Source organism: Salmo trutta, chromosome 19, assembly GCF_901001165.1.
Source record: "Salmo trutta chromosome 19, fSalTru1.1, whole genome shotgun sequence".
NCBI lineage: Eukaryota > Metazoa > Chordata > Actinopteri > Salmoniformes > Salmonidae > Salmo > Salmo trutta.
In genome coordinates this window covers 18,263,566-18,275,742 of record NC_042975.1, presented here as the reverse complement: position 1 = coordinate 18,275,742, position 12,177 = coordinate 18,263,566, and the positions used below count along the sequence as shown (strand labels likewise).

Here is a 12,177-nt window from a genome sequence, read left to right as displayed (position 1 = left end):
AGGCCAGTACATCAGGAGACGTGGAGGAGGCCGTAGGAGGGCAACAACCCAGCAGCAGGACCGCTACCTCCGCCTTTGTGCAAGGAGGAGCAGGAGGAGCACTGCCAGAGCCCTGCAAAATGACCTCCAGCAGGCCACAAATGTGCATGTGTCTGCTCAAACGGTCAGAAACAGGCTCCATGAGGGTGGTATGAGGGCCCAACGTCCACAGGTGGGGGTTGTGCTTACAGCCCGAAAGCAGGTTCACACTGAGCATGTGACAGACATGACAGAGTCTGGAGACGCCGTGGAGAACGTTCTGCTGCCTGCAACATCCTCCAGCATGACCGGTTTGGCGGTGGGTCAGTCATGGTGTGGGGTGGCATTTCTTTGGGGGGCCGCACAGCCCTCCATGTGCTCGCCAGAGGTAGCCTGACAACCATTTGGTACCGAGATGAGATCCTCAGACCCCTTGTGAGACCATATGCTGGTGCGGTTGGCCCTGGGTTCCTCCTAATGCAAGACAATGCTAGACCTCATGTGGCTGGAGTGTGTCAGCAGTTCCTGCAAGAGGAAGACTGATGCTATGGACTGGCCCGCCCGTTCCCCAGACCTGAATCCAATTGAGCACATCTGGGACATCATGTCTCGCTCCATCCACCAACGCCACGTTGCACCACAGACTGTCCAGGAGTTGGCGGATGCTTTAGTCCAGGTCTGGGAGGAGATCCCTCAGGAGACCATCCGCCACCTCATCAGGAGCATGCCCAGGCGTTGTAGGGAGGTCATACAGGCACGTGGAGGCCACACACACTACTGAGCCTCATTTTGACTTGTTTTAAGGACATTACATCAAAGTTGGATCAGCCTGTAGTGTGGTTTTCCACTTTCATTTTGAGTGTGACTCCAAATCCAGACCTCCATGGGTTGATAAATTGGATTTCCATTGATTATTTTTGTGTGATTTTGTCAGCACATTCAACTATGTAAAGAAAAAAGTATTTAAGTATTTAATAAGATTATTTCTTTCATTCAGATCTAGGATGTGTTGTTTAAGTGTTCCCTTTATTTTTTTGAGCATTGTAGTTATGTGTGTTTCTTGTCCTTCATGAGGTCACCAAATGAAACACACTCAACATAACTGTCCCTTAAGTGTCCACGGACCATTCTCACAACTGGACATATTGTTTCATTCTCCCATTTTGCATATTTAGGAGTTCGGCCACCTGAAATCCTTTGTTCACTCTGTGGTCTCTCTCTCTGCATGAAAAGGGGGAGAGAGTCTCCGCCAGGAATTTACGACCTGAGATAACAGAACCTGGAAATTACATTTTATAATATCTGGCAACCTTTCTTATCCTTTGTATGAGACATTGAACCAGCTAATTTCACAACTCCATAAACCAACCCGAATTTGTATCAATTTGTATCATATATATATATATACACACACACACACACACACATATTTATTTATATATATATATGTGTGTGTGTGTATATGTTTTTTTTTTTACTATTTGATTCATATTACTCATTGTATCATGCATGCTTTAAGTCTGGTTTTGGGGCGGGGCTTGATTTGGTAGGGAAAGCGTGTTCTGTTAGAGTATGGGGGGTTGGGGTGGGTTTGATTTTGGTAGGGGATCCATGTGTGTTTTGCCCTCTACTTGTTCTGTTATCTGTAGAATCATTTAAACAAATTCAAATAAAAAAACCTTTGAGAGAAAAAAAAAGGTTTTGAAATTTTGGGATTTTAAATTCAAATCAATTCTGAATTGACTGACTTCAATTTGAATTGAGCCCAACCCTGACACACACAACCCATGTACACACACACACACAATGTGCTCTGTCTCTCTCACACAGTATGCACTCTATCAGGGCTGTTATCCAGGCCTGTCATTTGCCTGTCACCTAGTGAATCACACTGCTCCTGGAGTAAAGGTCTCCAAGCCAAGATATGATTATGAGCATCGGCAACATGTTGACTTTGTCAGGTTCTTAGTCATAAACTTGGAATGCTCTCTCCAGAATAGCTCAGTACACACTGTCAACCATATGCACTAAAAGCAATGATTTCCCAACCAAAACATGATTCTTTGAAGTACCTTTCTGTCCAGACACCACTTTGTGTGTAAACATTTTACGGCGTGGCTATGTATACAGAATTTCTGTATCTCAATTTGCCCACGCTTCCATGCCTCACTAAGTAAAAGCACAATTGCATGTTATTTTTTTCAGGAGAGGAGTAAGCTACATACAGCTATTTACATGTTTTACACAAAATACATGGTCTTTCAAACATAAGCATGACACAAATAGGCAGTCTAGCGATTTCATGTTCTTAGCTACTGAGGTACATGCAGCTATTTACTCTCGCCACGATATCAGCAGATGGCAATTAACTATGGCACCCGGCGATGCAAAACGAACTTGCCCATCGCAGTCTAATTAGCAATTGAATGTTCTTTTTTCATCATCATTGCAAACATTGGCTTAAGCATGGTTCAGAAGAGTGTAAAGGGAGGGGGACTGTGAGCAGCAGCTACGTTAGAAAAATGAACGTGTGTGTAAAATAACACATGCGCAAGAACAGGATCCTGATCCTTAGCTTTAAAGAGCCACTGCCTTTTAAAAAGCAATGAATCCCTAAGAACATGAAATCGATATGAGTCAGAAACAGTTATTCTCGTGTCAAAATTGACTACGAAGTGTAAATTTTGGTCAAAAACTGAGTTTGGAACATCCATGTGTCACACCAGGTAAATGAAGGTTGGGTTTTGATTTGATGATGTCCATTTGCCCACAAACATGGTGTGAACAGCTGCGGTGATTGCTCTCTACCCAATAGCATAGAGACAGACCTGCCCAGCAGCAATGGCTGTTTACATAAGACAACACGTCACAGATTTTTGTTACTTGAGAAATACTGCATCAAACACCTTAGTTAGATATAAAATTGTGCATCTAAAACATCATCGGCCAAAATAACAAGTAGTCAAAATGAATTGCAGATATCTTAGATTCATTCTGGGGATTTTGAGGAAGCGAAATAGGCTTCCCTGTCTACAGTGTCTCATAGGGGACAAACATCATTAACCAAACGCGGAATCGGTCAGGAAACACACCTCCAAGACTGAATGAGCAACAGAAAAACACACGTGCCAATCGGCATGTTCTAAGAAAGAGGTTTCTGGAGGGGCGAGAACTCTGGATCCATAGCCAACATTTTAATACGTGAATGTGATCCAATGACTGTATAGGAAATATCCCTGTGGGAATTGAACCCACAACCATGGCATTGCTAACGCCACACTCTTACCAACTGAGCCAGACAGAGACTATTTATACTGTATTGTGTTTGTATATGTTTTAATGCAATACCATTTGGAGCTCTCATTGAGATGCACAGCCCAGTATGTCCTCTCCTTTTACTCTGTCTTTGACAGGTAGAATTGGAAGGTCTAACCGGACACATAGAGTTCAACAGCAAAGGCCACCGCTTCAACTACGCCCTGAGGGTCGTGCAGAGCAGCTCAGAGGGGCTAAGGCAGGTAAAGCTACACTGCACACACATTAACCACTGACTTTGTAACAGACTGGGATTTACTGTGTATAACTGTATATAAAGAGCTACAGTCTGATGCCAAGGTTTAGGCTGAGTCCCAAATGGCACCCTATTTCCTATGTAGTTCCATATTTTTGACCATGGCCCTGGTCAAAAGTAGTGCACTAAATAGGGAATAAGGTGCCATTTGGCAGACATTTAAAGGGGAAGCTGAGAGATGGAGCTCTAGCTCATAAATCTTTCATGAAGACGTCTCGAAAAAGAAGTTACCATATGAAACAATGTTTGAAAGAACTTCTTTTGATCCCTCACCATGAAGACTGCATTTGTAAACAAACCATAGCAGACATAGATGCAGGGCCCAATGCTATTCTGTCACGATGCTATTCTGTCACGATGCCTGCCTCCAGTTAATGTGACATGTTTTGACTCCATCATTTAATTTGACATTTTAAATAGCCCATTTGCTTTTAGATTATATACTAAGATTAAGATAAATTATGGCAGAGGGTAGAGCTTTCAAAACCAAGCTTCACAACATAGTCGGGTTGAGGTGTAGACGGCATTTAGGTTTTAAAAATATTTTTGCATAGCCTGTAGTCAGGGATTTTATCGCTCTTTTAGTTATTGTTGTATCAATGTTTTTTCCAAAAATGTTATCTTTACTTTTAAGATGTTCTCTTAATTGTTCCCATGTATACGTTTCTGTTTCTTACTGAGATGTCTCCTTCTGGCTTAGAATACATGACAATATCAATATTATTGATTCTGTGATATAAAAAGATGTCACGGAAAGTCAGATTTGCTGTGCCCTCCCTAGTCACTGTAGTATTGCAGAGGACACAAAGACATTGTGTGTCTGCCTGCCAGTGTTCCTTTCAGAGGTATCTTACAATAGGAACCAGTGAATAGTGAAAGGATTAAGTATGAAATTGCAAGCATTTGTAGTCGAGCATTTCCAGTCAACAGGCCAAATTTCATCAGACATCCAAATGTCGAAAGGGGGAAACTTCAATGTTGGTCTACAGGGCATGACTTGTAAAGGTAGTAATTTATCTTTAGGCTTTGAAGCAGTGTTTTGCGCATTAAATTAAATGTATGACGACATGCACTTTCTGCAGTGTTTGTAACCAGGGGTTACATTTGGGATGGAACATACTGCATGATGTAATGTCATTTGCATTTTTTTTCCCGCTACCAGAATACTATGTGTGACCCAAATTAATACATTTCTTAAACTCTTGCAAACCCTTATCCAATATCTATTTATGTGTATAGTGTACTGTATAGTAAACCTGCAGGTACACACAAAAATACTATAGTTTACTATAGTATAAATACTATAGTTTAAAAGCTATTGTGTGTCTATATACTCTAGTATTTACTCAAGTTTTTTGTGGACATTACTGTAGTATTCACTGTAGTGTTTTTTTATGGATATTACTGTAGTATACTGTAATATTTACAGTAAAATAGTGTTTTTTTAGATATTACTGTAGTATACTATAGTATTTACTGTTGTTTTTGCAGACATTACTGTAGTATATTAGCTATAGTGTTTTTGTTTTATTATCTTTTACTTAGAAGTGGAGGCTTTCCCCTTGAGGAAACCTACTGGACAAATACTAAAAGAGCACATTTTCCCTAACCTGTAGGGAACACAATAATATGGTCTATACTTGGCATGTGGGTTTCTCAATCATGGTTGGCACGAATTGGTTTATTTAACCGGTTGAGAGTTTTTTTTGTCACCCTTAGTGAACATAACTCAGAGAAAATACATATCACATATGGCGTTCCACAAGGTTCGATTTTGGGTCCAATACTGTTCAGTTGATATATGTTACCCCTTGGCAGCATTATCATAAAGCACTGCATTTATTTTCACTGCTACGCAGACGATACACTGCTTTATATTTCTGTGTCACCAGAGTATTTTAGCTCCATGGATAAATTAGACTTAGTGATTTAAATACTTGGATGCTCACAACTTCCTCCAAGACCAGGCCTCATCAGTGGCGCAGTGGTCTAAGTCACTGCATCGCAGTGCTAGAGATGTCACTACTGACCTGGGTTCAATCCCAGGCTGTAGCATAACTGGCTGTGATCGGGAGTCCCATAGGGCAGCGCCCAGCGTTGTCCGTGTTACGGGAGGGTTTGGGCTTCACTTGGCTTATTGCTCTCTAGCAACTCCTTGTGGTGGGCCTGGTGCCTGCCACAAGGTTGTCAGTTGAACAGTGTTTCCTCTGACACATTGGTGTGGCTGCCTTCTGTGTTAAGAAGTGTGGTTTGGAGGGTCATGTTTTGGGGGATGCATGACTTGAGTTGCAGTGGTAAGACAGGATTGAAATTGGGGAGAAAAAAGGGGTTAAAATACCCCAAAAAGACAAGACCGAGGTACTTATTGTTGGAGCCAAAGCTCAGAGAGAGAATCTAGAGGCACATTTTAATTCAAGAGCAATAAAGATAAAACACCAGGTAAAAAAAACCTAGGAGTTATTTTAGATTCTAAACAACATTTTGAATCACACATTAGCAATGTGATCAAAATAGCTTTTTACCACCTGAGGAACATTGACAAGGTGCAGCCGTTTCTCTCTCAGGGTGATGCAGAGAGACTCATCCATGCTTTTATTACAAGCAGGCTTGACTACTGTAATGCTCTCCTGTCTGGTCTACCCAAGAAAGCCATTGGTTAAGTGCAAAACATACAGAATACTGCAGCACGGGTACTGACCTAGACCAAATGGAGAGCACACATTACATTGGTTTTAAGGTCTTTGCACTGGCTGCCTGTGAGTTTTAGAATTAATTTGAAGATTATTCTATTGGTTTTTAAATCAATCCACGATTGTACACCCCAATACATGTCAGACATGCTTTTAAGTTATATACCCAGTAGGTCCCTCAGGTCTTCTTGCACTGGCCTTTTAGCCATCCCAAAGCCTAGGACCAAGAGGGATGGAGAGGCAGCCTTAAGTTATCATGCCCCCAGCCTCTGGAATAGCCTGCCAGAGAACCTGAGGGGTGCTGAAACTGTGGACATAAACTCATTTTCAGGACCCTGTCTTTCAAAGATAATTCATAAAAATCCAAATAACTTCACAGATCTTCATTGTAAAGGGTTTAAACACTGTTTCCCATGCATGTTCAATGAATCATAAACAATTAATGAACATTCACCTGTGGAACGGTCGTTAAGACACTAACAGTTTACAGACGGTAGACAATTAAGGTCAGTTATGAACATTTAGGACACTAAAGAGGCCTTTCTACTTACTCTAAAAAACACCAAAAGAAAGATGCCCAGGGTCTCTGCTCATCTGCGTGAACGTGCCTTAGGCATGCTGCAAGGATGCATGAGGACTGCAGATGTGGCCAGGGCAATAAATTGCAATGTCCATACTGTGAGACACCTAAGACAGCGCTACAGGGAGACAGGACGGACAGCTGATCGTCCTCACAGTGGCAGACCACGTGTAACAACACCTGCACAGGATCGGTACATCTGAACATCACACCTGCAGGACAGGTACAGGATAGCAACAACAACTGCCCGAGTTATACCAGGAACGCACAATCCCTCCATCAGTGCTCAAACTGTCCGCAATCGGCTGAGAGAGGCTGGACTGAGGGCTTGTAGGCCTGTTGTAATGCAGGTCCTCACCAGATATCACCGGCAACAACGTCGCCTATGGGCACAAACCCACCGTCGCTGGACCAGACAGGACTGGCAAAAGTGCTCTTCACTGACGAGTTGCGGTTTTGTCTCACCAGGGGGGATGGTCGGATTCACGTTTATCGTCGAAGGAATGAGCATGACACCAAGGCCTGTACTCTGGAGCGGGATCGATTTGGAGGTGGTCTGGTCTGGGGAGGTGTGTCACAGCATCATTGGACTGAGCTTGTTGTCATTGCAGGCAATCTCAACGCTGTGCATTACAGGGAAGACATCCTCCTCCCTCATGTGGTACCCTTCCTGCAAGCTCATCCTGACATGACCCTCCAGCATGACAATGCCACCAGCCATACTGCTCGTTCTGTGCGTGATTTCCTGCAAGACAGGAATGTCAGTGTTCTGCCATGGCGAGTGAAGAGCCCGGATCTCAATCTCATTGAGCACGTCTGGGACCTGTTGGATCGGAGGGTGAGGGCTAGAGCCATTCCCCCCAGAAATGTTCTGGAACTTGCAGGTGCCTTGGTGGAAGAGTGGGGTAACATCTCACGGAAAGAACTGGCAAATCTGGTGCAGTCCATGAGGAGGAGATGCACTGCAGAACTTAATGCAGCTGGTGGCCACACCAGATACTGACTGTTACTTTTGATTTTGACCCCCCCTTTGTTCAGGGACACATTAGTCCATTTCTGTTAGTCACATGTCTGTGGAACTTGTTCAGTTTATGTCTCGGTTGTTGCATCTTGTTATGTTCATGCAAATATTTACACATGTTAAGTTTGCTGAAAATAAACGCAGTTGACATTGAGAGGGAGACGTTTCTTTTTTTGCTGAGTTTACTTAAAAGAGATCTTAAAACACAAATGTTTAGCTTTTCCTTTTTATCTTGTTTGTTGTGTAGTAAATATTTTAACTTTTTTATTTTAATTTGTCAAATAATGCCTGATTTGATTTGAAATTGGGATATGGGGGAGGGGAATGGATGTGGTATATGCAAATTAAATAGCAAATCAAAGTTTATTTGTCACGTGCGCCGAATACAACAGGTGTAAACCTTACAGTGAAATGCTTACTTACAGGCTCTAACCAATAGTGCAAAAAAGGTATTAGGTGAACAAATAGGTAAGTAAAGAAATAAAACAACAGTAAAAAGACAGGCTATATACAGTAGCGAGGCTATAAAAGTAGCGAGGCTACATACAGACGGTTAGTCAAGCTGATTGAGGTAGTATGTACATGTAGATATGGTTAAAGTGACTATGCATATATGATGAACAGAGAGTAGCAGTAGCGTAAAAGAGGGGTTGGCCGGGTGGTGGGTGGCGGGACACAATGCAGATAGCCCAGTTAGCCAATGTGCGGGAGCACTGGTTGGTCGGCCCAATTGAGGTAGTATGTACATGAATGTATAGTTAAAGTGACTATGCATATATAATAAACAGAGAGTAACAGCAGCGTAAAAAGAGGGGTTGGGGGGCACACAATACAAATAGTCTGCGTAACCATTTGATTACCTGTTCAGGAGTCCATGGCTTGGGGGTAAAACTGTTGAGAAGCCATTTTGTCCTAGACTTGGCACTCCGGTACCGCTTGCCATGCGGTTGTAGAGAGAACAGTCTATGACTGGGGTGGCTGGGGTCTTTAACAATTTTTCGGGCCTTCCTCTGACACCGCCTGGTGTAGAGGTCCTGGATGGCAGGCAGCTTAGCCCCAGTGATGTACTGGGCCGTACGCACTACCCTCTGTAGTGTCTTGCGGTCAGAGGCCGAGCAATTGCCGTACCAGGCAGTGATGCAACCAGTCAGGATGCTCTTGATGTTGCAGCTGTAGAAAATTTTGAGGATCTCAGGACCCATGCCAAATCTTTTTAGTTTCCTGAGGGGAAATAGGCTTTGTCGTGCCCTCTTCACGACTATCTTGGTGTGTTTGGACCATTCTAGTTTGTTGTTGATGTGGACACTGCTCCTGCTCCACTACAGTCCCGTCGATGAGAATGGGAGCGTGCTCGGTCCTCCTTTTCCTGTAGTCCACAATCATCTCCTTAAGATGTCAATACAGTCTGTAGTGTATATATTCTACGTGTTATTACAGTTTAATACAGAATTATATAGTAAGTACTACACATGATCGAGGGCTACTACAGTGTGTAGTATAGTATGCTACAGTTTACTATAAAAATCTACAGTAAGGACTGCACATGATCAAGGGATACTACAGTGTGTAGTTTAGTATTCTGCAGAATTCTAAAGTATGTCCTATAGTATTATTATTATTTTTTTTATGTGTGTAGGGTGGCAAAATTCAACAAACATTCACACGTTTTTCAGAAGTCCCAGTTGGAGGATTCACAGATTTCCTTCTTTTTCCCTCCTGATTCCAGGAATATTCCAACCCAGATTTTGGGAAAACCTGGAAATTCTGGAAAAGTTACAGGAATTATGCAACCCTAACTGTATAGAAGATTACTGTAACACCTCCCTCTCGCTCAGCACAAAGCATGGTGTGAGAAGGAAAGGAGCCATACCCTATAATCTCAAATGGCACCTTAATCCCCAACAGTGCACTACTTTTCATACTACTCTGGTCAAAAGTTGTGCACTTCATAGAAAATAGGGGAAGAAACCATGCCATTTGGGATGAAACCTATGAGACAGCCAACTGTATCTTCAATTCTGATTCAAATCAAACCATGGCCACTCAGACAGAAGCTGTCAATTTGAATGAGCCTGCACTTTCTCTTCTGAGGAGAACATTGAAGATTAAAAGAAATTCAGCAACTCTGAAATATCCTGATGAAGGTATTTGCCAAAACACTTTGGTTTTAACAATAACATATAGATTTTTCAAACCAACCTCAATTTCTACTACTGAGTTGCTGAATATGTTTTCATCTTCAGTTTGCTGTTCATGCACCTTGGTTTGAAAGCGCAGCACCACCCTGTTTCTCTCTTAATCTCTTTCCTTCAACCCTCTACCCATCTCCTCTTTTCTTTCTGTCTCCCTCCCTCCCAGGTTGGTGAGTGGCATTCGGAGCACGGTCTGTCCATGGAGAGCGACATCAACCTCCTCATCATGGCCGGCCCCATCTTCAACACCACCCTCACCATCACCACCATCTTGGTGAGCGCAGCTTCTTTTTTCGCCACACTATTTCAACGTGTGCAGGGGTGTATTCATTAGTGTACACGGTAGAAAAAAGTTTTGCAACGGAAAGCGAAAACAACCATTTCTTATTGGACAAGTTCAGGTAGTCCCGCCCCGTTTCAGCCTGTTTGCTTTCGCTCCTAGTGAACACGACCCTGTTTTTGTCTCTACTACTTGTTCCTTCTACTTGTTTTTAATCCATCTGCCAACTTAATTAAGCACAAGCATACCAAGTGTTCCAGACGCTTTCACCGTTGACCTCAGGAAGATGAGAGACTGGCGTTTCTTCTTATTTGAGGTACAACCTAATTGGTGCCCTTAAAAAAATTGCAATTCCTCAAGGCTCATTCTCCATGGACTCTGTCTCTTCTTCATTTGCGTTTGCTTGACCTGGTCCGCTGGGTATGAAATACCGGCGCATGACTAGAATTGTCTCATCATTTTGTTACATGGAGACAGAAAAATGATCAAATGAACCTCTTCCCTTCAATCAACTGTAGATTCAGCCAGAATACTGTAGTTGGTAGCTACTGTTTTTTAATTGGTAGACACTGTATGTGTGTGTGCGCGTACGCGGCATTGATATTTCGTGGTCTTGGCTACATACATAGGCTTACTGTACATGGCCTTCAGCTTGCAGATTGATTGATTGGCACAATGGAACCAATAGAATAGTCGCAAAACTGCTGACCCCGCCCGTCTGACATCCCAGGCAACCTAAAGCAAGCTGCTTCGTTACCTCGAGTCTCAAATGAACACAGGTGGGAAATGTTGAGTCATTATCTTAATGAAGTGAGTTAAATATATTGTGAATTAACGACTGTGTGTGGCTCATTAAGGGATAACTGAGAGAGAAACACATTGGCTCAGAGCTTTAATAAAGCAGCCTAGTCAGAAACTGATGGAAACACAGAAGAACTGAGGGAGACCCAAGGGAGGGCATGAGTCATGGTTGAGAGACCTACGAATCACACTCGCACGGCTAGCCTAACACACACACACACACACACACTCCCACTCTCTCTCTCACAGACACACACACACACACACTCTCCCATTCTCTTTCTCTCACAGACATGCATACACACGCACACACACTCCCTCTCTCACAGACACAGGCATGCACACACGCGCGCACACACACACACACACGCACACACTCTCCCATTCTCTTTCTCTCATAGACACGCTCCCTCTCTCTTACAGACACAGGCATGCACATGCACACACACACGCACACACATGCACACACATGCACACACACACATGCACACACACTCTCCCATTCTCTTTCTCATACAGACACGCACACACACTCCCACTCTCTCTCTCAAACACAGGCATGCGCACCACACACACACAAGGTTATATCAGTTTGAAGCCTCTTGCAAGATAGCTATTATCTGGTGCTGAGTCTGAACCATGCAAATACACTCAACCACAATACACACATTCATATTCAGAGTGTTAATATTCACATGTACAGGGTTGCAGGTATGATTGCAGGGTACAGCGAAAATATTAGACTTCGAGCTCCAACATGCAGGACTAAGTGAAATAAAATTAGGAAAATAGTAATAAAAACAACAATATAAATAGCACGATACATAATAAATAATGCATACATAATGACATAATACATACATAATGACAGCTGTGGCAGTGATGAATAAATAAATGTCCATTGAGGTGGAAACAGATTAGACTGTTGAGGGGGTGGGGTGGAATGACTATAGGGGGAGCAGCAGCATGACCATTGAGTAAAATAAAATAAAAAAACATTATTTTTTATATATTTTTTAATTTT

At 42.7% G+C, this 12,177-nt stretch overlaps 1 protein-coding gene and 1 non-coding gene across 2 annotated transcripts in view; one reads left to right on the top strand and one right to left on the bottom strand.

Annotated features, from left to right (window-relative positions):
- LOC115154084 (glutamate receptor ionotropic, kainate 4-like) overlaps positions 1–12,177 on the top strand; it is a 114,699-nt gene that overhangs the window by 88,487 nt on the left and 14,035 nt on the right. The window contains exons 10-11 of the mRNA XM_029699947.1: positions 3,432–3,536; positions 10,239–10,346. Coding sequence (XP_029555807.1) covers positions 3,432–3,536; positions 10,239–10,346 — 213 coding nt within the window. The remainder of the gene's footprint in view (positions 1–3,431; positions 3,537–10,238; positions 10,347–12,177) is intronic.
- On the bottom strand, positions 5,139–5,191 carry LOC115155099 (U7 small nuclear RNA). The gene has a single exon (XR_003867993.1). It is a non-coding gene; the product is annotated as a U7 small nuclear RNA (small nuclear RNA).